Genomic DNA, 24,450 nt, shown 5'->3' with positions numbered 1-24,450 from the left:
GAAAGTTATCACATAGATCATAAGTATCATACAGATATCAATATTTTTAAAAATACAACTAACTGAATAGAAAATGGACAAACTACAAGAACATCAATATCAAAAAAAGGGAAACCTATATGACCAATAAATATGAAATGTTCAGTATCATCAGTGATCAAAGAAATACAAATCAAACTACTATAATGGGAAATCATTCAATTGGCAAAATCTTTTGAGTCTGATGATACTCGAGACGGTGTTGATCCACAGGATCTCTTATATTTTGCTAGTGAAGTATAAAGTGGTCAAACAACTTTTGAAAACAATTCTGACATTATCTCTGGAAGCTGAACATTAACTTATCCTATGATCTAAAAATTCCACTCCTCCAGATGTAGCCAAGAAAAACTCTTATACATGTACAACAGGAGAAACATACAAAAATATTCACGACACTACTATTCATAATAGTAAAATCCAAGAAATGATCTAAATGCCCAGACTGTGGCTCATTCATCTAATAAAATGTTATATATAGCAGTCAAAAAAAATGAACGATACCTTCATGCAACAATACACATGAATCTTAGCCATATCATATTGAGCAAATAAGTCTCAAAAGTATGCATAATATGATTTTATAAAATTTAAAACAAAACAAAAAATATACTTTTTAAGAATACATACAGATGCAGTAAAACTTAATTAAAAGCAAATGACAATACAAGACAAGAATGCTGGCTATTGCAGTTAGGGGAAGCAGAGGTGTACCACTGCAGGTAGAAAGAGTCAAGGATCATATGCACAAGTGTATGTTGTCAAGTAATGGTCCATTTGTGGATCCTTATTATGTTATTAAAAATGACTAAGTAAAATGGGTCATTCCTGGACCAATGATGAGTGTGTCAAAAACCAAAGATTATGATTAGCTTAAAATTAAGTCTAATTAATTTGCACCTGAGTTCCAGGCAGGTTAAAAAAAGAAAAGAAATGGGGGCACCAGGGTGGTTTAGTTGGTTGAGTGTCTGCCTTCAGCTCAGGTCATGATCCCAAGGTCCTGGGCTAGGGCCCTGAGTCTGGTTTCCTGCTCAGGGAAGAGTTGACTTCTCCCTCTGCCCCTACCCCCTTCTTGTGCGCGCTCTCTCTCTCTCTCTGAAATAAATCCATAACATTAAAAAAAAAAAAAAAGAAAGAAAAGAAAATGACAGAATTCTGAAGCTAGAATTCAGATTACTGTCAGGAACCATTTAGATAAAATTTGGAAAAAAATCTTACACAATACTAAATAGACAATAAATAACATAATTTTACTAAGAATATTCTAAGAATATTCTAGTATATTTCTATTCATCTATGCTTTACAGGGGTGTTGTATAAAGATAAAATTATATCCTTTACATAATTCTATATCCTGTTTATTTATGTAACATTTGTCTCATAATTCCAATTTGTTTCAATAAAATCTAGTGATAACATTAATACAGATTTCTATTTAATGTGAGATGGCTGAGGTATTCTGATTAGTTCTAGTGCTTCATCTATATCATCTATATCCTATATCTATAATGCCATACCTATTAAGGTATGAAATAAAACAGTAAGTCCATCTAGAATAGTGTTATTTGGCACCAAAGAAAATCAGGTTAAATTAGTTCAAATTAAAATTCTAGCATTCTAATGAAAACTATATTTTATACTGTCCCAAAGATTATTTTAACAAATGAAAATCCTTTATTACCCAACCATTCTGAGGATGTGAAGCCTTGATTTAAAAAGCCCAACTTACATACCTTTTCTTACCCAGTCTCCAGTATGAATATTTATAGTCACACCCACTAAATTACTACTTCGCTGTCTTTTTTCCCAGAGAAAATCAAGAGCTTTTCTTGCATATTCCTATAATTAAAAAAAAAGAAAGCACACTTGAAGAACTGCACATCTCTGGCAAACAGGAAACAAAGAAACAAAAATCAAAGGTTCACAGACTTCTTTAAGGATTAAATAAAATTCCTAAGATAATCATTAACAATATACATCCAACGTCCTTACAAGTCAAATCTTGGCTCTTTTTCAGCCAATCAAATCTAGGTAGAAATAATGAGTCTAAAACTGCTATTTAGTGGAAGTGATTTCACTTTGAGACCATCATGTTTGTCTACTCTTGCATGCAAGTTCATATTCACATATATGATTAAATTATATTAATTGATGCCATAATTAAATGCACTTATTAAAATAATTTCTACCATTAAATACAATGTGAAAATCTCCTTACATACTCTTATTTGAAGAATTAAGAGAGAATTTCAAAGTTGCTATGTCATCTTTGAAACACAAACAGGCATTTCAAGAGCCCACTATTTACAGAACACACAACTTTGTTAGTGAAGACTAAATAAATTAACTCTTATTCATTTGACAATACCAAACATAACCTTATGATACCATTTTTTTTCACTTTTTATCCATTGGACATCAAATTAAAATAATTTCTGATTAAATTAAATTCCTAGCTTGGATGAAAAGATGTTATAAAATATAAAAGCATAAGACATGTACAGGAGAGTTTCTAAGTTAAAATTAATTTCAGAGTATGAATCTATATTGAGCATTGGAGAAGTATTTCTACAAAAGAAAAAAAAATCATTAAACCAATTTACCATTTTGCAGATTTAAGAACAGAGTATAAAAGACTTAACTCTTGATTCAATTTATGCTGATTTTTTTTAAAACAAAGTAGACTACAGCTTTAATTAAGTTATAATTTCAGAGTGAGAAAGTTTCATAAAGATTATATTTCCCGGTTTCTATCTTACAGCTAAGAAAACAGGCCCAGTGAAATCCAAGACTTAGCCAAAGTTTAAAACTGAATTATAGAACAGCTAATATGAGAATTCATATCTCTTTATATTTTAGACCAAAAGTCGGCAAATCTTTTCTGACAAGGGCCAGACAGTATTTTAGGCATTATGGGTCATACAGTCACTGCCACAATTACTCAACTCTGTTACTTTAGCACAGATGCAGTCATAAACAAAAATAAACAAATAAGCAGGCTGTGTTTGTTTGTTTGTTTAAGATTTTATTTATTATTGGTGAGAGACACAGAGAGACACAGGCAGAGGGAGAAGCAGGCTCCATGCAGGGAGCCTGAGGTGGGATTCGATCCCGGGACTCCAGGATCACACCCTGGGCTGAAGGCTGTGCTAAACCGCTGAACCACCCAGGCTGCTCCAGACTGTGTTTCAATAAAACTTTATTCACAAAATAGGCAGTGGCTAGATTTGGCCCCGAGGCTGTTGTTTGCCAACCATGTATTGGATCGATGCTCTGTCAATTGCATCAGGTTGCTTCTTTTACAATAAATTACTATATATTCATAAAGTTAAAAGATCATAATTTTCAAATAGATTTGCCCATAAGTACAAATTAGACCAGTGGAAAGAGTACGGGGTGTGAATTTAGAAAACCATGGATTCTAATTCCACTTATTTACCCATAGCTGTGCATCCAATCCTCTTTGAGTCTCACTTTCCTAACCTACAAATGTATCAGTATCTCAGAGTTAAATAGTTGAAATTACATTAGTGCAAAAGTGACTATACTTTTCAAAGAAGGGGAAATATGTCAGCAAGTATAGAATAAAAATTAAACCAAACATGATAAATCTGTCCTTGACACTGTGAATATACACACATACACACAAAGACCATTTGATTTGTTTTCTTCACAGTCCGATCCAATGTCTCTAACAGTAGTATATATTCCCTATTTCTGCTTGCTTTATGTGTCCATTTGCTGAATTTAAAAAAAAATTTCCTAAGTCCTATAACTCAAAAAGAGGGTGTTTTGTGATACTATTGCACAAAATGGCATGCTTAAATATATATATATATATATATATATATATATATATATATATATATATATAACTAAAAGTGCGAGACATAGTCTACAACAAAGTTCTTGAGGAATATTAAGTCTTTTGAATAAGAAATAACATTAACCTTGGGGTAAACAAACTTACAGATATGACTATCAAGTGCAAAAATTTCACTGTTTCAGTGAAGTTTTCAGAAATGCAATAGGCCATCTAGAAGTTTAACAAATAAAACAAAAAGACAGTTTTTCATATAAGACATTTCTGATATCAATATAACATGGCTAAAAAAATCTCCAAAAAATAAACCTAAAAATTTATAGTTTGTGAAAAAATGCAAAGTTGTATTAATATACATCTACCTCACAATGATTTCTAGATTTTTGACAAAAAATGCATGATGGAATCTAGACAAGAGTTCACTAAAATGACAATAATCCTTCAATTGATACTCCTCATACTTGAGCAATGAAAAAAAGACAAAGTTAGTTATGCCCAATACCCAAGAGATCAAAGACTTTGAAAAGCAAACCTCAAATATTGTTGCTCCTGTGAATCGACTTAAAGCAGCGAACTCAAGGATCAAGGTACCTGCACAAGCTGTACAAGTATCTGTTTCAGTTCCTGTTCGAGCTTCCGGTTTTCTGATACCAAATTTTAAATTAATCTAAATAAAATCAGAAGATTATTATTAACAACTGTGGAAAGATAATGGTTTCTATAAGAGATTATTTTTCAATCAAGATTTTTCATCAAATCAAGCAAATAATTTTTTAAAATAGATTTTATTTATTCATGAGAGACACAGAGAGAGGCAGAGACATAGGCAGAGGGAAGAGAAGCAGGCTCCACACAGGAGTTGGATGTGGGACTCGATCCCAGAACTCCAGGATCACACCCTCAGCCGAAGGCAGATGCTCAACCGCTGAGCCATCCAGACATCCCAAATCACGCAAATAATTCATAAAATATTTAAACACAGAAATTTGATGGTCATTTTTCAATTAAACATCCAGGGAAGTATATTCTACTACACACATAATATTCATGGGGTAAATAATTTTTAATTTACTTCCTTCCTCAATGAGACCAAAAATCACTACCCATACAAGAATTACATAGAGAAAATATTATCATCTATTACAATTTTATTCTCTAAACAGTTTGAACCAGTTAGTATAAGAATAGGGAACTAGACTAGCTCTAAAAGAAATTAGATTTGAGAATTCGCATAAAACCAGTACTATATTAATCCTTCACAGCAAAAAAACTGATAAAGTTATGGTATGTATTTAAGAAGAAAGTAAAATTTTATTTACAGGTTTAAAAAGTTTTGAAATATAGAATATATTGCCTTGCTGACAGGCTATCAAATAACACAAAGCAAATTTTTTGAAAGGAATTTTTTTTTATAATTCAAAGACAGCAAAATCACACTACATTATAAATCTAGATTAACCAGAACCAAACTGACCACAAACTGATTAAAACTTGGATGGTCAAGACGCCTGGGTGGCTCAGCAGTTGAGAGCCTCCCTTCAGCCCAGAGCGTGATCCTGGAGTCCGGGATTGAGTCCCACATCAGGCTTCCTGGATGGAGCCTGCTTCTCTCTCTGCCTGTGTCTCTGCCTCTCTCTCTGTGTCTCTCATGAATAAATAAATAAAATCTTTAAAAAAAACAAAAACAAAAACTTGATGGTCTTCTGAAGTCCATATAAAAAACAAAAGAGCAAGCAAATGCCAAGCATCTAGCATAACAAACAAAAACATCAAATATAAATGTTTCCAGATCACTCATCATTTACTGAGAAATCCTCAATAATAAAATATTTACATTAACTGCACTAAGGTAAAGTATAATAATTTTTATAAATATTTGCAATAAGAGCCAACAGTAAAAAATATTTTCTGGTTAGTTCTATTAATTATTACAATCAACTGATTAATAGTTATCTACTATGTGGTGGGTATTAGGTTAAAATACAAAGTAACTGAAAAAGATTCTTGTCCTCAGGGAGCTTAAAATTCAGACACAGCAAATAAGACAGATATATATATAAATGGAGATAGTAACTAATAATGGTAAGTCATAAGTGCCAAACGAATGGAAGTGACAACAAAATGCTAAGATCTAAAAATCAGAAGAGGGACACGTGGGTGGCTCAGTGATTGAGCGTCTGCCTTTGGCTCAGGGAGTGATACTGGAGTTTCCAGTCACACACTGGGCTCCCTCCAGGGAGCCTGCCTCTCCCTCTGCCTATGTCTCTGCCTTTCTCTGTCTTTTATGAATAAATAAATAAAACCTTTTTAAAAAATCAGAAGAAATATCCTGATATTTGGTAAAATATTACTGAATTGGGAGTAGCCACAATGGCAAAGTCCAGGGAATAGTCAAGAGTAAGCAAAGGTAAAACAGAAAACTAAAATGGTATCTTTTCTCTTAACAAAAAAAGGGAAATACTTTGTCACTGAAGTTCTGTACATTAAAATACTTAAGATAGTTGCATATTGCATTACAGTCTTTACTGTCCCAAAATGGTCACTACTAAATGATGTAAAAGAACTATTTCTTAATACATCTATATTATATCATTTCACTCTTCTATGCTGAAGATCTGCATTAAACAACTTCCAAATGCAAAATTTCCAGGGGGCACTACTGTTTCTATAAGACGAGGAAAAAGGGTTGAGCGCCTTTTTTGCTTATGGAAATCCTCTTGTTGACTTTTGATCTAGAGGCTGGTTAAATAAGCTCCAGTCCTTCTGACTAGATCTCAGAGGATGGGGGTAGAGAGGGCATTGGTAGGAGCATCTGTTAAGTCATGTAGAAGCTAGAAAGAAGGAGCTTATTGCCCTTTACTGGAAAGGCTTCATACAAAAAGGTTAAAAGTATAATAAAGGTTTTTGTACTTAGAAGGAATTTGGAACCTGGTTTCTCCCTCCTGGTCCTATGTTCTAGGGAGTCACAAAGTAGTTCTTAAAAAAGAATATTTTTTATTAAAAGGTAGAAGTTTAAATTACCTACACTAAATTTACCTACATTACATATTTGCTACACCCATAAGACCCCTAAAATATGTACTATATCAAAATGGAATTCCCATTAACCCTGTTTTATGGATATAATCATCTACCTAATCTTATAAGTGAGGTTTTAAATGAAAAAGTGGCAAAGTGTTTTTAATTAACTTTGAGGAAATGGCATCATAAAGTGTGGACTACTTCTAGGGTTTATATGCAGATGTAACAAATGACCATTAACTATTAAAATAGCATTTCTGCCCAGCAAATTCTTGAGTTAAAAACATTAATACTACCAATTATGCATAACCAAGAGCAATTGTACACACTTTCAAGAGCAAAAGCTCATACGCACGAAGAAGGCAGGGTAGAAAGACACTTGTTTTGTATCTTTAGTCCTCTTCTAAAAAGCAACTTTTAAAATTTTCCTGATACTTCAGAGTATAAGAAAATAATACATTTTCTTTATTTTACTATAAGACTCTTAGTAGCTTTATAAATTCCTCACCTGTTTCTCATGTTACAGCAAAAGTAAAGAAATGCTAGATTCCCCAAAATTTAGCACCTCCATTTATAACAAAAAATAAAAATATGCACTAAAAGTTACTTAAATAAACATCTAGGTTTTTTGAAATAACTTTGCTTTTAATATGCTAAGAAAATAAAAAGATTGACAAACAAGCTTAACCACACTGAAAAGCAAAGAAATTCACATTAAAACAAGACTCCATTTTTTCTCATTAAATTGGCTAAAGAATAACAATACACACTGTTGGCAATGGTACAAGGACACATATACTTTTATAAAACACAGGTAACTGTAAAAATAGAACCTTTCTGGAGAACAACTGGGCAACGATAAGTACCCAAAGCTTAAAAAGCATTCCGTATTTCTGTGACTTACTATTTCCTCTTCTAGTAATTTATCCTATGGAAGAAGAGATCTATACAAAGATGTTCACAGAAGAGCTATTCAAAATATCAAGAATGAGAAATTTAAATAAAAGATTTAATAACTAGTCTCTTTCACTAAAAAAAAAAAAAAGTGTTGGTCACAATCCACTAAATTGGTGGGTAAAGTAATATGCTGTGACCTCCAGTTTGAAAAGCACTGCTCTGTATCATGCTGTTTCTCCAAAGGTTTCTTGATGGGGAAAGTGAATCTTACTTGATTTATATTGGGTGAAAAGCTATTCCAGGTAATAGAGATGGCAGGCCTGACAGCATGGAAATGGAAAAAACAAAAAACAAAGAAAAACATACCTTAGGTGTTTGGGGAAACACTAATAGATTCTTTTGATTGAAATGGAACACTCATTTCATTGGGGTGTGAGGTTCTGAGAGCAAGTCGGAAAGTCTACTGCCAAACCATAATGAATTCTGAAAGTTAAAAGATACTCTGTACAATAGGGAGTCAGTAAAACTTCTGAGGGTAGTTTGATAAAAGTTGTTTTAGTAAGTTTTTTTAAGTCTCTAAAGAATAAACCAAAGAGAAAAGAGTAAGATAGGTATTTACAATAGTTTAAGAATAAAATTATATATTATAATTAGTTGCTTCAACTAGCATACCAGCAGTAAGAAAATAGAAAAATTATCAGAACTTAGTAATGGCTGAGGTATCTAACTTGGACAAGATGGAGAGAGCAATAGTGTTAATAAAGAAATCAGCCAAGAAAATTCTTCCCATATTCAATGGTTTCTTTCCCTTTGCTTTAAATATAACATTTTGGGGGGAGGAAAAAACAAACTCTCTCACCTGACTCTGCTGCCACCTCTAACTAAATCTCAAAAATAAACAGACCTGTGTTTTCACCTACTTTGAACCCTTCTCTCCTCTTTACTCTTCCGCATTACATCCTTTAAGGTTCTATTTGCATCTAATTCTATTTTTTTTTCCTTTTTTAAAAAGATTTTATTTTATTTGAGAGAAAAAGAAAGCATGACTGGGGGAGGGGCAGAGAGAGGGAGAAGCTGACTCCCCACTGAGCTGAGAGCCTGGGGGGTGGGGGGGGGAGGACTTCTTCCCAGGACCTGGGATCAGGACCCTGAGCTAAAGGCAAATGCTTAACCAACTGAAACACTCAGGCTCCCCTCCTATTGTTTTCTAGAAGACCTCCTTTTGAAGCTCTAAGATTTCATAATACCATAGCCTCTACTGTGTGGTTCTCCTCCTGAGTCTTTTCCACCACTCTACTTCCTCCTCATGCCCCTCTGTCCTGTGTTCTCTCCATACCCTCTCTTCTGGAGAGTCAACATTCACTCTGTTTCAAATGTAGTTTCTGCACAAATAATTCTGTGCCCAAATTCTAGTTTGGCATCTGTTTCTTTCTTCTGCAGCATAATCTAAACTGTTACACAGTGACACATAAAAGGCTTAAACTAATCTAAACTCTCATACCACTCAAATGCAGAACTGAAATGTCAATATAAATTATTATATAGCTATGAAGTATTTTTCCTCAGCCTCAAGCAGGTAATGAACAAATGGTTCCAACTACAAAAATTCTTTTTTTTTAAGATGGTAAAGAAAGTATATAAAGACTGCTATGTTTTTCAGATTACTTACTCTTGGATAAGGAAGGCCACTGGTAGTATTGAAAGCTGGTAAAAGTTTGTAACCCAATTGCTTCGCCATTTGGAGAAGTTCATCATTGTACCACTGCATGTACTCGCCTTTTTCTTTCAGCATGATCGCCAGCGAGTGTCCACCCAAAAGACCCCTACAATTACAGAGAGGAAACATTATCCATTTCTTACAGACACTTGAAAGTTACCACCTAAAAAGATATGGATATCTTGTTACCAACAATTTAGCACACATAAGGGAAGACTTCAAAAAGGACCTTTTTTTTTTTTTTTTTTTTTTTTAACCTAACTCTGGCTACTCATTTTATGGCAAACTACAGCCAGCACAAAAAAGTTTCAGATGTTCTATCTGCTGTAAAGTGTTTGGCATTCTCAAACACCTTAAAATTCCTTAAAATAAAGAAGATACTTAAAAAAAAAAAGTATCCTAGAAATCACTTATTTTAACAACGTGACATTTGATTCTAACAGCTTTTAAATTTAACTTAATTATATCATGCAATCTTTAACTCTCACAGAATATTTTAAGAACCTCCCCAACTCTGTATTAAATAGATTAATAAACTCTGTGAAAAGCTACATAAATATTTCCTAAATTAAAAAAGACTCACTTTACCTGTTTGACAAAAGGAAATGTATAATAACATAAAAGTAACCATAAAGTATAAAAATTTAATAATGTTGAAACCTGAATTAATAAATCCTGTAATTCGATACTTTTAAATGTTCTGAGAGCATTTCAAGCTGTTTAGTTGAGAGGTAATATTATATATTTAATTTCATTTGGCTTGAAGAGATGCTGGTTAAGATTAGCAAACTATGTAAACTAGCGAAAAACCTGAGATACAACTAATATGCAAATGTTCAACCTCTAACCCCTTTTTTTTTTTTTTTTAACAAACACGGGGATTACCTTTGATTTGAGTCTGCAACTACTTCCAAACTCTGCTGCTGTCTGTCATAGATACAATGCAAGGTCATCCCCCAGCCTCTGTTTCATAATACACCAACTTTCATCTTTTAAACATAAGCAATTTCTTGCTTTATTACCATCAAGAAATAAACAGTATAGCTTAGGCTTCTGTTATTAAAATTACAGCTTTAGTAAAAAAAAAAAAAAATCATAGCTTTAGTGTCTTACATACTTACCCAAGAACTCTGATGTTTGTTTCAAAGACTGATACAACTACATCATTATCTAAATTAACATCTCTTAAAACTTTTCTCACTGCATCTTCAAATTCTTTAGTTTTATTTAATACCTAGAAGAAAATCATGAAAATAAAGCTCTTTTCTACCATGTTAAGAAGAAATACTTAGAATGAGCTACTAAAAGCAAGTTAATACATTAAGACACTAAAAAGTGACAAATATAAAATGTTTCCTTTATATTTACTATAAAAATGTGGTATCTAAAATCCTCCAAAATTAAATGCCTACATTATAAGGAATCTTTATATACTATTTTAGACACATGGAAATCATTAAGAATTTAAAATAATAATCATCAGAACTGATAACTGGTTTCTTAATATATAACCCATGACCTAGAGCTACATGAGATGAGCTCTTTCAGGATTTGGTTTCCAAGTCAAAACAACACAAAAACCATCCTATTCACCAAACATCATTTTAAGGATGCTCTCAAAAATAAAAAATAAAAAAATAAAAAATAAGGATGCTCTCAAAAGAAAGTACAACCTCCAGAGAATGACTGACTGACTGTAAACCACATACCACCTGCCATCTTCACCCATGGATGCCCTGACCCCTAACTAAGGAGGAGTACAATGTTGTGATCAAGCGCAACCTCTGATTTGAACTCTGGTTCTTTCACTCACTACTTGTATCTCAGTCAAATGACTTCCATCTCTGAGCCTATACCCTCATCCATAAAAAAAGGAAATATCTACTCTCATAGGATTGTTCTCTTAAATGAGGTAATATATCTGAAGTTATTTTCAGTAGAGTGCCTGACTTAGTAAGTGCTTAATATCAATACTGTTATTGTTATTGTTATTATCATTATCATTATTATTACCATGGGGGTCTAGAATCCTGACTAGGTTAAGAATTCTGTTCCAGGAAGGGGCCAATGCGTTACATAGTTGCATTGATTTTTCAGTCTAAATCAAGGCTGTATCAGTGAGCCCTCTTGCTCAACTATTGATCCCAACAGTTACAATCAGAAATAGACAAGATGACTTAACTCATGCTCTAACTATAACCCACCATGCTTATTGCTTATCACACTTTCTTGAGTCACTGACAAGATATTTTGCTATCTCTGACTAGAAAAGCCCTGATATCAATGGAATGATAGACACAGCCTACATGTCCCCTTATCTGCCCATGATCATGGGTTGAACACCTGTACCCTTCCTTCTCACCGCCAACCCCCGCCCCGCCCATGATCACACACTCTCGGCATGTTTTCTTGCATGTATACCCACCTGACATCTCCATCTTGCCCATGGAGAGGTCTATTGTTAAGGCTTGTGCCTGCCATCTTTCCCAGCCACCAGCACCTGAAATAAATCTCTCCCCTTCTCTTTTCCAGACTTTCCTCTCTCTTGAGTAATGCCATAGGTTTATCTATTCAGTGTTGGCAAACCCAGCCAGGTGCTATGCTTCCAATTTGGCCCCCTCAGGATTCCCAGGGAGGAAGCAGTTGGCTGAGGCAGTGTGGCAGGCCTTACCTGTTTGTTTCCTGAGTTAGCAGTTGTCATAGATTGTTCAGTAACAGCTGCATAATTACATGCTTTTAGACCTCGGATCCACTAAAGGTATTTTTCCTTTACTTGTTTAATCTTTTTGTTTGATAAAATTTTGTAGTGTTTTTTTCACTTGATTTCTTTCTCTAAAAATTCTAATTTAGTTATAAAATATTCCATAAGAATATCTAAGGGGCACCTGGGTGGCTCAGCTGTTGACTGTCTGCCTTTGGCTCAGGTCGTGGTCCTGGGATCAAGTCCACATCAGGTTTCCTGGGGCGAAGGGGCCTGCTTCTCCCTCTGCCTGTATCTCTGCCTCTCTCTGTCTCTCATGAATAGATGAGTAAAATTAAAAAAAAAAAAAAAAGGTATCTGACTAAATTTCAAGTAGGTTAAGTCCTGAGTAAAATATACTATGAAGCCTTGCTTTAAACTGACTCCTTTTCCTTGACAATCTCTAAATCCAAGTAAATTCTGCAGCCCTATATCATACTTTTAGAATGAAACACAACTGTTCTACCCCCCACTCACCTACACATACACTTTTTAGTATCATTTTGTTAATCTTATTATTCTTCCTAGGTCTATCTCCAGAGAACTATTCCCAAGAATTATACCAATGCTATTTGTTTCAAAGGAGAATAAAGGTAGAAAGAGTTCTCTTTGTCTATAACTAGTTAGAAAACTCATTCCAATTGCTCTATTAGTTATCAGCTCCTAGCTGATAACAATGATGAATTCAGGTATGAATTTCCCTTATTATTTTTAATTTGTTTCAATATCTCATTCTACAAATTTCATGGTAATGTAGAATTTTTTTTAAAAAGATTTTATTTATTTATTCATGAGAGACACAGAGAGAGAGGCAGAGACACAGGCAGAAGGAAAAGCAGGCTCCCTGCAGGGAGCCTAATGTGGGGCTCAATCCCAGGAACCTGGGATCACAACTGAGCCAAAGGCAGATGCTCAACTGCTGAGCCACCCAGGTGCCTTGGCAGTGTAGAATTTAAAGAGAAATTTAAATTTAGTTCTTGGCATCATTACATCAATAAAAACTAGATGGACAGACTTAGGAACAGATTAAATTTAGTATATGTGCTGCCGAAGTGAGCACAAGGAACAGATTAAATTTAAAAATCAAACTATGACAACAGAAATTCTACTTGGTATGACCAAAATAAAAACAATAGAGGTACATGTAGCATCACACATGATAGGTCTATCAATATTTTCAAATAAATCACAAAATAAAAAAGCTCACAAAGTAAAGGCAAAGTAAGTTAGAAATATTAATGTGTATTAATAAAATGTACCAAATAATTCCTTTTAAATGTAGGAAATAGGGGCACTTGGGTGGCTTAGTTGGTTAAGTGTCTGCCTTTGGCTCAGGTCATGATCCTAGAGTCCTGGGATCAAGCCCTGCATGGGGCTCCCTGCTCAATGGAGAGTCTGCTTCTCCCTCTGCCCTTCTCTCCCTGTACTTCCTGCTTGTGCTCTTTGCTCTCTCAAATAATAAAATCTTTTTTAAATAAATAAATAATAAATGTGGGAAAAAATTTTTCTAAACTAATTCTTCTGTTTAAATTAAAAAGAAAATTTTAAAATAGTAATAAAAATTCAAAATGAATGTTTATGTTTCAAAGCTATGATGACACGTAAGAAGTTACTTAGGTTATTCCTACTTGAAAAGAGGAATTAAATTTAAATTAAATTTAAATTTAAAATTTAAGGAGTTTATAAAGTATCTTTTTTTAGATGTAAGGCTTTATCAGCCTTTCTTAACTCTTGAGGATAAATTCAACAAATAGGAATTACTTATCTGAATCTGAACCAAAGATTAATAAGAAGTAGTACCTCATAGTTAACAGGAAACTTAGATACCTAGTCTAGCCCTTCTGAGGTGAAAACAGGAGCCCAGAAGAGTTATTTAAAATTAAAATATTTAATTAATTTATTTAAAAGTTATTTAATTTGGCCAAAATCACACATATCAGTTTATCAGATCACTTATTACTACCTGCCACAAGGAGCCAGAACTCAAGTTTCTACCACACATTACGAAGAGTATGGTCTGCTAACCAGCACTAGCAGCACCACCAAGTGGCAGCTTATTAGAAACACAGATTCTTGAACCCTACCTTCTTCAGTCTATTGGATCAGAATCTGTATATTAAAGCAAGATCCCTGGGTACTTATAGTACATTGAAGTTTTAAAAGCACTGCATCATTATACAGTATTTCTCAAACTTACTATACATCATAATCATCTGGAAGCTTGTTTAAAAACAGACTGCTGGGCCTCACTCCCAGACTTTTTGATTTAGTATGTCTGGGATGAAGTGCTAGAATTTTGCATTTCTAACAAGCTGTCAGGTGTCGCTGCTGCTGCTGTTGCCCTGGGATCGTATTTTGCAGATCAGTGTCAAAGTATACAACTGGTATAACATGAAAGATAGAATTTTTGTAATAATTAATGGCTACTCAATTAGAAGCCAACAGATTTCTAAATTTAGGAAAATTATGTAGCCTGAAACCACCTTTATCCCTTCATTTCTGATAAGATTTTTTAAAGCATATGATATCTGAGATCCATGTTCAAGAAAATCAACTAAGGGCTTACAGAGAGATGACAGGGAATTTTCTATATGGAAGGATAAAGCAAAGCTGACAAAATGAAGAACAAACATAAGTTCACTTGTAGTCTTTCCTAACACATAGCTACTGCTCTTTAATTACTCCCCATGTCAAGGTAGACCTGACAAGTATAACCCAGCTACAGTTACAAACAAATAACACCACATAGCTTATCCTAGGGTGGAAATTTGTACCTCCCAGGATATTTTACCTTTGTCTTTTATAATATGCATTGGAAGCCCTATTATAGCAGAATACCGAGGACCACAAAACCAAAAATAGGGCATATATATATTATCTCATTCTCATAGTCATGGTAATATAGTCACAAATTCCTTTAATCTCTGAAAAATAAAGTCACAACTTTTGAAACTCTGACCCAGCTTTAAAAAGTTATAAACAGGGGATCCCTGGGTGGCTCAGCGGTTTAGCGCCTGCCTTTGGCCCAGGGCGCGATCCTGGAGTCCCGGGATCGAGTCCCACGTCGGGCTCCCGGCATGGAGCCTGCTTCTCCCTCCTCCTGTGTCTCTGCCCCTCTCTCTCTATCTCTCTCTCTCTCTCTCTCTATCATAAATAAATAAATAAATCTTTAAAAAAAAAAGTTATAAACAACCAAAGTCTCCAAAACAAAAAGGTCTTGTCAACCAAGGCTGCATTTTATAAACAAAGAGATGCTTTAGAGGCATAAATAATAATGCCCAGCCCCACTCCAGAATAATTAAATCAAAAGTAACTTGGGAGAGGGGGTATTTTTAAAAACATCATAGGCAATCCTCCTAAGGTGCTGGTATAGAAGGAAGGAGGGAGAAAAGGGATGTGAAAGGGAGGCGAAGGGAACAGGAAAGGAAAGGAAAAAGAAAATGTTCAGTGGGGGGGAAAAATGTAGAAACAATATTGGGAAGAAAAGCTTATTAGTTTTGAAAAAGATTTTTGTTTTGTTTTTTAAACATTAATCAATCCTTAATATATATACTCAAAGTTGAGAATTAGGTCTTTAGGAAAATCCTGAAGCAAGCCTACTTTTTTTCCTTTTTAAAGATTTTATTTATTAAATAAAATCTTAAAAAAAAAAAAAAAAAGGGCAGCCCAGGGGGTGATCCTGGAGACCCAGGATGGAGTCCCATGTCCGGCTCCCTGCATGGAGCCTGCTTCTCCCTCTGCCTGTGCCGGCTTCTCCCTCTGCCTGTGTCTCTGCCTCTCCCTGTGTGTGTCTCTCATGAATAAATAAAATCTTTTTAAAAAAAAGAGATTTTATTTATTTATTCATGAGAGACAGAAAGAGGGAGACACAGGCAGAGGGAGAAGCAGGCTCCATGCAGGGAGCCTGATGTGAGACTCGATCCCAAGTCCCCAGGATCACACCCTGGGCTGAATGCAGCGCTAAACCGCTGAGCCACCCAGGCTGCCTGCAAGCCTACTCTATATTGTAAGTGGTCTCAAAGTAGAAAGTTAGAAAGATGCTATATCTAGAAATCAAGACATCTGTAGGTCAATCCTTCCCCTCTGCCATCATAAACCATCCCCAGCCAGAATTGAAATGATTTTGTATTCCAATGAGGTAAAAAAGAATTGCTAAGAAGGGAGCGCTTGGGACTAAAAATCACTGCTGGGAAAAAATTAATTTTTTAATGACCGTAACAGAAGAATCCTAATTTAACAATTTAAGTATCATTATGGCATGCCATTCTGGAACAAGAACATCAGTGGTATTTTCTAGAATTAATTTCTTCCAATGGCTTCAATCTCTTTGTATAACAGGGAAACAAACTTCCTGATGTGCCACCACATTAGCTAACACACCTACAAATTATTTCAGTATCTCCATGATTTCTAAATACTTTCACCTGATAGTCAGGTGACATAATCAACAGTGTGAAAGATCTATTTAGAAGCAAAGCTCAGAAGATATTATATTATGAAAACCTCTGCTTCAGACTTACTGTGTAATGATTATATTCATATTTGATTATGCAAATTATGAAGTTTATAAAATAAGTAAATTCAAGAAGAATCAAACCTACCACAAGAGTATCCAAAGAATCAATCAGTGTCAGGGAAAATCTAAGAAAGAAGTATAATGAGATACAAACCATTACAATTCTGAATATTTTATCCATGATTTATATCCATAAGCAGATGTATCTATACCTTATTGACTGGTAGTTTCTACTAGCTAGTACTTCCATGCATTGTACATAGTACAATGTAACTTATAAAGCACCGAAGGCCCCTGAAAAGGCTTAATATTATGTTTAATATTCTATGCATCTACATATCTTCAAAATGAATAGAAATATTAACTTCTAAAATCAAATAAAAATATTAAACCACCCACACTTTATATAATGTGTCAATGACTTTATATACATTTAAAAAGTTATATTCATCTTATATTTCATTGATCTAACCGGTAAATGATTTTTTATAAAAGATAACAAAAGGAAATAAAAGAGTTTAATGTTAATACTTAAAGCAGTCTTGAAATTTAACCAATTCCCAGAAATACAACTGTAAGCTGCATCTAGAAAGTCTAAAACCTGGGAACCCTGAGATGCCACACCATCCACTGTGTTGATAATACTCACTTTCCTAAGGCATCATCAACATCACCCCGACTTGGCTCCTGGCCTCTAACACGACCTCTACAGGTTAAAGGCATGAGTTCATCAGCTGGGTAAGCATGTTCCTGCAAGAAAAATTTTAGTGAGTCACTAAGGAAAATAAGAGAAAGCAAACATCACTTAGAAGATACAACCTGTGGCAGTTAAATGAAAGTTAGAAGTTTTTACAGTATATAGGATCTTTTTTAAAAAAAATTCAGTTATAAATGTAATACATGCTTAAGAAAAAATCAATAGTAAAATATATTTCTTTAAAAATCTGATAATCTGGGACTCCTGGGTGGCTTAGTGGTTGAGCATCTGCCTTCGGCTCAGGGCATGATCCTGGATCCAGGGATTGAGTCCCACATCCGGCTCCCTGTGAGAAGCCTGCTTCTCCCTCTGCCTATGTCTCTGCCACTCTCTGTCTCTCTCATGAATAAATAAAATCTTAAAAAAATAAATTGCACAATGTTATACTACCTCACATATTATTATAAAAAAAAATTCTGATAATCTGCTTCCACTCTACTAAATCTCACTCCCCAAAGGTATGTTATGACTGGCATTTATGCTTCCAAATTTATCCACATACATTAAAATACATGCACATATATAATTTACATTTTATTTACAAACAAGTGCTCATGCCATATGCACACACTGCTCTAAAATCTGTTTATTTAAACCACAGTGGGGTTTTCCATGCTAGAGTTTTATAAATGTATTTAACTACAAAGTGATCGTTTAATAGCAGCTAATATTACTGAGTACAGTTTAAGCACTGTTCTGTACAGTTTAGTTCATTTAATTATCACATCTCTGAAACAGATTCAATTATCCCTATTTTACAGATGAGAAAATTGAAGCCCAAAGAAGTTCAGTCAATCTAGTTACTATGCAACTAGCAGATAATGAATCCAGAATTTAAGCCTGGCAATCTGACTCTAGAGCCTATTATCCTTCATGGTACCTCCTCACAGTATTCCAAAGTATGGATACACTAAAATTTATTCATTCATTCCTCTACTGAGGAACATGTAGATTGAACTCAATTTTTCAGTATATAAACAATGCTATAATAAACATCTATATACATACATCTTTTGACATATGCTTGTATTTCTATAGATTGACTCCCTAGAGATATTTAATTTCTGATAACTATCAGACTGAAGACACTAATTTTTTTATTATTATTCATAGAGATACAGAGAGAGAGAGAGAGGGGGGCAGAGACACAGTCAGGGGGAGAAGCAGGCTCCATGCAAGGAGCCCAACATGGGACTCGATCCAGGGTCCCCAAGATCACGCCCTGGGCTGCAGGTGGCGCCAAACTGCTGTGCCACGGGGGCTGCCCATGAAGACACTAATTTACATCCTTACAATACTCTAACATAGGAGACGACCAATGATCTATATTTTGCCAATCTTCGAAACAAAAAATGATATCTCAAGTTTTATTACTAATGAGGATAAAATTTTCGTATTAGTCATTGCTTTTTTTTTTTTTTGAAATGTCTGTTTATGTTTTGTCCATCTTCTACTGGTTGTCTTATTGGCCAACACACTCTCTATACATTATTATATATAGTAAACATATTTCTCCTGTCTTTTTTGTTTTTTAAAGATTTTATTTATTTATTCATGAGAGACACAGAGAGAGAGAGAGAGAGAGAGAGAGAGAGAGGCAGAGACACAGGCAGAGGGAGAAGCAGGCTCCATGCAGGGAGCCTGACGTGGGACTCGATCCCAGATCTCCAGGATCACGCCCTGGGCTGAAGGTGGCGCTAAACTGCTGAGCCACCGGGGCTGCCCTATTTCTCCTGTCTTTTGTTTAGCTTTTAACTTTGTTTTGGTGCTTCTTACTGTAAGCTCTAAATATGTAGTTAACTCTATCACTCTCTTCCTTTAAGGTTTCTAGATTTCGAGCATGGTTAAAAAGGCTATTTTGAGCCTCTGAAAACAATGCTCATTTTTTTTAGGTCTAGAGATTTACTCCATCTGGAATTTAATTTTCTTTATGATGTAAAATACGGACATAACTGTGTTTGCCCCCCAAAATAGCCAATTTTCTAAATGCCACTTTTAAAACAACCCATCCTCTTCCTAATTGCTTGAAACACAGCTTCATTAGTTCAAAATTGTCTACACATTTCTATAGTCTCAATTTTGTTTTACAGACCAATTTGCCTGACAGGCCTCTTTCCTACTCCTACTGCCCTACAGACCTATTTCCTGCTCCAAACCATTATCTTAATTATTCGATCTTTGCACCATACCTTGCTACTTAGTATAGCAACTCACTCCCCCATTATTTTTCTTCAAAATTCTCTTAACTACTTTTTCAAATTTACCCCTCTGGATAACTTTAGATTTTCTTTAAAATTCCATTTAAATTTTAATTGGAAGAGCCTAATTTGGGGAGAATTGACTTTATTACCAATTGAGTCTTCCCATTCAGGAATGTATTGTATGTATCACTACATTAATTCATATCTTCTTTTATAATTTGGTTTCCTTCTATAGATCTCATACATTTCTTTTTTTTTTTTTTTTTTTTTTTTTAGATTTTATTTATTTATCCCTGAGGGAGAGCGAGAGCGAGAGCGAGAGGCAGAGACACAGGCAGAGGGAGAAGCAGGCCCCATGCAAGGAGCCCAACGCAGGACCTGATCCCGGGACCTCAGAATCACGCCCTGGGCCGAAGGCAGGTGCTAAATCGCTGAGCCACCCAGGGATCGCCAGGTCTCACACATTCTTAATAGTTATTTTTTTTAAAGATTTTATTCATGAGAGACACACAGAGAGAGGCAGAGACATAGGAGGAGGGAGAAGCAGGCTCCCTGCAGGGAGCCTGATGTGGGGACTCAATCCGACACCCCAGGATTACAACCTGAGCCAAAGGTAGACACTCAACCAATGAGCCATCCAGGTGCTCCTCTTAATAGTTATTAATAGGAATTTTATAGTTTGGGATACTATTTTGGGTGGAATTTTTTAAAGATTTATTTTAGAGAAACTGCAATCATGCACACGTGAATATATGTATGTGTGTTAGTGAGTGCAGGGAGGGGGAGAAACAAAGGAGAAGCTGACTTCCTGCTGATTATGAAGCCTTATGCCAGGCTCGATGCAGGGCTTGATCTCAGGGCTCTGAGATCATGACCTGAGTGAAACCAAGAGTCAGACGCCTAACTGGGCAACCCAGGTGCCCCTGGAATTTTTTTTTAAAGAATGACCATGACAGAGTTATTTCTAATCTAGATGATGATTAAGCACATGCAAAAATCTTCCCTCCTGTTCATTACAAACACACAGAAATACTGTATCAGTGTTAAATTATTTTAAATACATATCTGAGCTTAACAACAAGAAAAAATTCTCAAGTACCAAAAGTAAATTAATGGAGTACAAAAGATGAAGCTGCGGTGACCACAACATGGACATTAGAAATAAAGACAGGCTTCAGGGGAATTATGTTAATGCCCAAAGGGTATGAGAGTTGATGCTACTGGCCTTGCACACATGGCCATAAGACAGAGAAATAGGTTAAGTTGGATAGTTGCTTCAGTGAAACTAGACTGGAACCTTCTGGCTATGGGTTTTAACAGAAAAGGACAGAAACAAAAAAGATCTGCTGAACTTTACACTTTCTTCACTAGGGGAGAGAGTCCCTAAAAGACTTCTCTAAAATTAATGATAGGATGATGAGAAACATCTAGAGGTTAGAAACACTGTGCTTATAATATTGCAACTTCAGCCAGTATTTACGAACTTCTTGTCAAGAATAATAAGATTAATACACTCACACTGTTCTCCATTCAACTTAGGATTTTTGGCAATGATGTTATTATAGGCAGTCTTCACATGGCTTCACTGTATACAGGTTTCTACAATCTAGCTAAATAAACCCTCAACAACATGATTCAAATTTCAGTTACCACTGTATATTGACTGCAAGTAAGGGCATAAAATACAAAACTTCAGTGCCAGTTCTTTAATCCACAAGTCACTATGTAAGTAACAAATGCTCATCGTGATCAGTAATCAATCACATCACTTCTTTCAAAGTCTGTGATTTGATCACCATGTGTCTAGTTGTTAGTTCATACACAGCAAGCACGTAGTTATCTCCTTGTCAGCCAGTGATAATCACACATGACAGTGTGACAATTTACAAGAATGGATAATCAAAAAAGGAAATTAGCCAACAAGGATGAAAGTTCAGTGAAGAAATGAAAAATGAAGACACTGCAAGTGCAATTCAAACTGAACATAGCGTATAGAACAGCTGGCCGTGAAATGTTGAGAACACTGACACTCAAGAGACTGCAGACGCAGCTATAGGAACTGAGGGAAGGCCTAATTATCTACACAGATGAAGAAAGTGGTTGCGACATAAAGGGTGAAGATGTCACAAAGGAAACAATACCTGCAAAACAGTTCCCATTAAAGGAATTCCCAGAGGTATTTCAGGATGCAGAGGGAAAAGGGTGAATTTTTTTCAGATAATCTAAATTTTGAAAGGAGTAGGGCAAACTCACAGATGCATAGAAAAGATGTGTGCTGTTAGGTTATAGAGCTGAGACGAAGGCAAGCGAGGCAAGACTATTCGATCTTCTCAGTGATATTTGCAAAGAAGTAACACTTTAATTTTCAAAGTCCCTATAATTTAAATATTAGTTTTGCTATCTTAAAATCTCTGTACATTTATAACCATCAGAAAGGAAATTTTTAATGTTCTGACAAGATTTTCAAAGGTCTATAACATTTGTATTCTGGTCTGGAACCCTAATTCCCACAGTTGCTAGCATTAGAATTTTATTTAAGTAGAGTCGATACACACCATTTTTCTAGGGCTTCTCCATTTCTGATTTTTTATTTTGATTCAGCTGTTGGCTGCCTAGACTTGTCCATAGGTATGTTTTTGTTTGTTGGTATTTATTTATTTATTTATTTAATTTTTTTTTTTTTTTAAAGATTTCATTCATTTATTCATGAGAGACACAGAGAGAGGCAGAGACACAGGCAGAGGGAGGAGCAGGCTCCATGCAGGGAGCCCAACGTGGGACTCGATCCTGAGTCTCCAGGATCACGCCCTAGGCCAAGGGTGGCGCTAAACCGTTGAGCCACCCGGGCTGCCCGGTTGGTTGATTTTAAAAGAGTGTCATCAATATTGTTAATTCTCTGGTATCCCTGGGTTAGGATGTCTCTTGTCTTACACTTGAAAAATAAAATGAATGTTCATAAAATGTTTGAGATGTATTTTCTTTTCTTCAGAAATTTGAGGATACTGTTCTACAACTTTCTTGCATTCATTGAGTATGACTATGACAAAGTTTCTAAGAATAGTCTGATCCTTCATACCTTGAATGACTTGCACCTCCTATATCTGTATGCTTCTATGACTATTAATTCTGGAAGATCAGGAGAAATTCTCCCAATTCCATGCCCAGCTCTATCCTACTACCTCTCACTAAACTCAATTATCTATACTCCAAACCCACAGTACATTAACAGCATAAAAATAGAATAGAGAACAGGAACACTAAACACATGGTCAAACAGAAAAGGAAAGACAATAATAATAATAATAATAATAATAAAGTAGGCTTAAAAATACAAAAAGCACTGAAGACTGCAACCCTTTAGATATTTAAAAAAGTTCAGTGCTCCATAATGATTCATTTCCTGAGGAAAGGATTCCAGACAACTGTTTGCACTATAATTAGAATCCACATGCAGCTACTAAATTCTGAATTGAACATATTGTAATTTTAATATTTTACATACAATTTTTAGCATAAAGTCCTAATAATTTTTACGTCTTAGAACATAAAGACTTCTAACTCTGGGAAATGAACTAGGGGTGGTGGAGGGGGAGGAGGGCGGGGGGTGGGGGTGAATGGGTGACGGGCACTGAGGGGGACACTTGACGGGATGAGCACTGGGTGTTATTCTGTATGTTGGTAAATTGAACACCAATAAAAATTAATTTATAAAAAAAAAAAAGAACCTGAAAAAAAAATAATTTTTACGTCTTAACATGTTAAGTTCCTAACTTCTTTTTCCATGTTAATTCCAATAGAACTGTGATTTCCCAAAATGGATACTATTTTTTATTGCTTAAGTTTCATAGTTAACACATCTAAACAACATGCAGAAGTAACTAAAAAAAGGTGATATTTTTTCAACTTGCTGATGTATTTTGAAACTTTGTAAGAGATTGTTTAAATGTTAATTTGATTATAAAGAGTTCCTTACTATCTCTACCCCCACAGCTTAAATGCTTTATACTAAATTTCTACTTTGCAAAAACATACATTAATGCACAATCACCTATGTCTGAAACTAAACATGAAACTCAAATCCTAGGCTGATTTAGATAAGAAAAACACTAGTAACAATTACAAACAGAATAATTAAATAAGGGAGCTTTGAACCAGATGTAAAAACACTTCATGCCCTATTTCAAGATTAAGGATAAAAACAAAACCACAGCCTTTTCTTTCGGTTAACCACAAAGTGAACTACAGTTGGTTTGCATAAATCCGGAGCAATGCCTACCTGGCAAATAAACAGCCACATTACACTTCAAATATCCTATCGGCTGGAGGTACAGTAATAGTTTCCCTTCACAATGTACTGCCAGAAAAAGGGATAAGTAATTCATATTGCTATGACTCAGAACCACAAAACACATTTAATAATTATCACTCAGAAGTAAAACTCAGCTGATAAAAAGAATCCTATACTAATTAAGTAGAACATGTGCCTAGCTAAAAGTACGAGCAAATGCATAAAACAAAACAGAACAGGCTCCACAACAGATTTTAAATTTATGAGAGCACTGAGGTGATATAACTCTGCTCTAAAATACTCAAGTCAAAGCAGCATCAAAAATTTACTTTTTGGGACGCCTAGGTGGCTCAGTGGTTGAATGTCTGCCTTCAGCTCAGGGCGTGATCCCGGGGTCCTGGGAGGGAGTCCTGCATCAGGCTCCCCTGGGAAGCCTGCTTCTCCCCTCTAT

At 35.1% G+C, this 24,450-nt stretch overlaps 1 protein-coding gene across 2 annotated transcripts in view; it reads right to left on the bottom strand.

Annotated features, from left to right (window-relative positions):
• EDEM3 (ER degradation enhancing alpha-mannosidase like protein 3) overlaps window positions 1-24,450 on the bottom strand; it is a 72,135-nt gene that overhangs the window by 33,141 nt on the left and 14,544 nt on the right. For both annotated transcript variants that reach the window (XM_055319331.1, XM_055319333.1), the window contains exons 3-8: window positions 17,403-17,503; window positions 16,839-16,878; window positions 10,619-10,731; window positions 9,450-9,603; window positions 4,395-4,529; window positions 1,773-1,878 (exon numbers count right to left, since the gene is read on the bottom strand). In XM_055319331.1, coding sequence (XP_055175306.1) covers window positions 1,773-1,878; window positions 4,395-4,529; window positions 9,450-9,603; window positions 10,619-10,731; window positions 16,839-16,878; window positions 17,403-17,503 — 649 coding nt within the window. The remainder of the gene's footprint in view (window positions 1-1,772; window positions 1,879-4,394; window positions 4,530-9,449; window positions 9,604-10,618; window positions 10,732-16,838; window positions 16,879-17,402; window positions 17,504-24,450) is intronic.

The sequence above is a fragment of the Nyctereutes procyonoides genome, unplaced genomic scaffold (genome assembly GCF_905146905.1).
Source record: "Nyctereutes procyonoides isolate TBG_1078 unplaced genomic scaffold, NYPRO_anot_genome, whole genome shotgun sequence".
Classification (NCBI taxonomy): Eukaryota; Metazoa; Chordata; class Mammalia; order Carnivora; family Canidae; genus Nyctereutes; species Nyctereutes procyonoides.
Note: the sequence above shows the minus strand (reverse complement) of the source record. Positions and strands in the feature narration are given on the sequence as shown.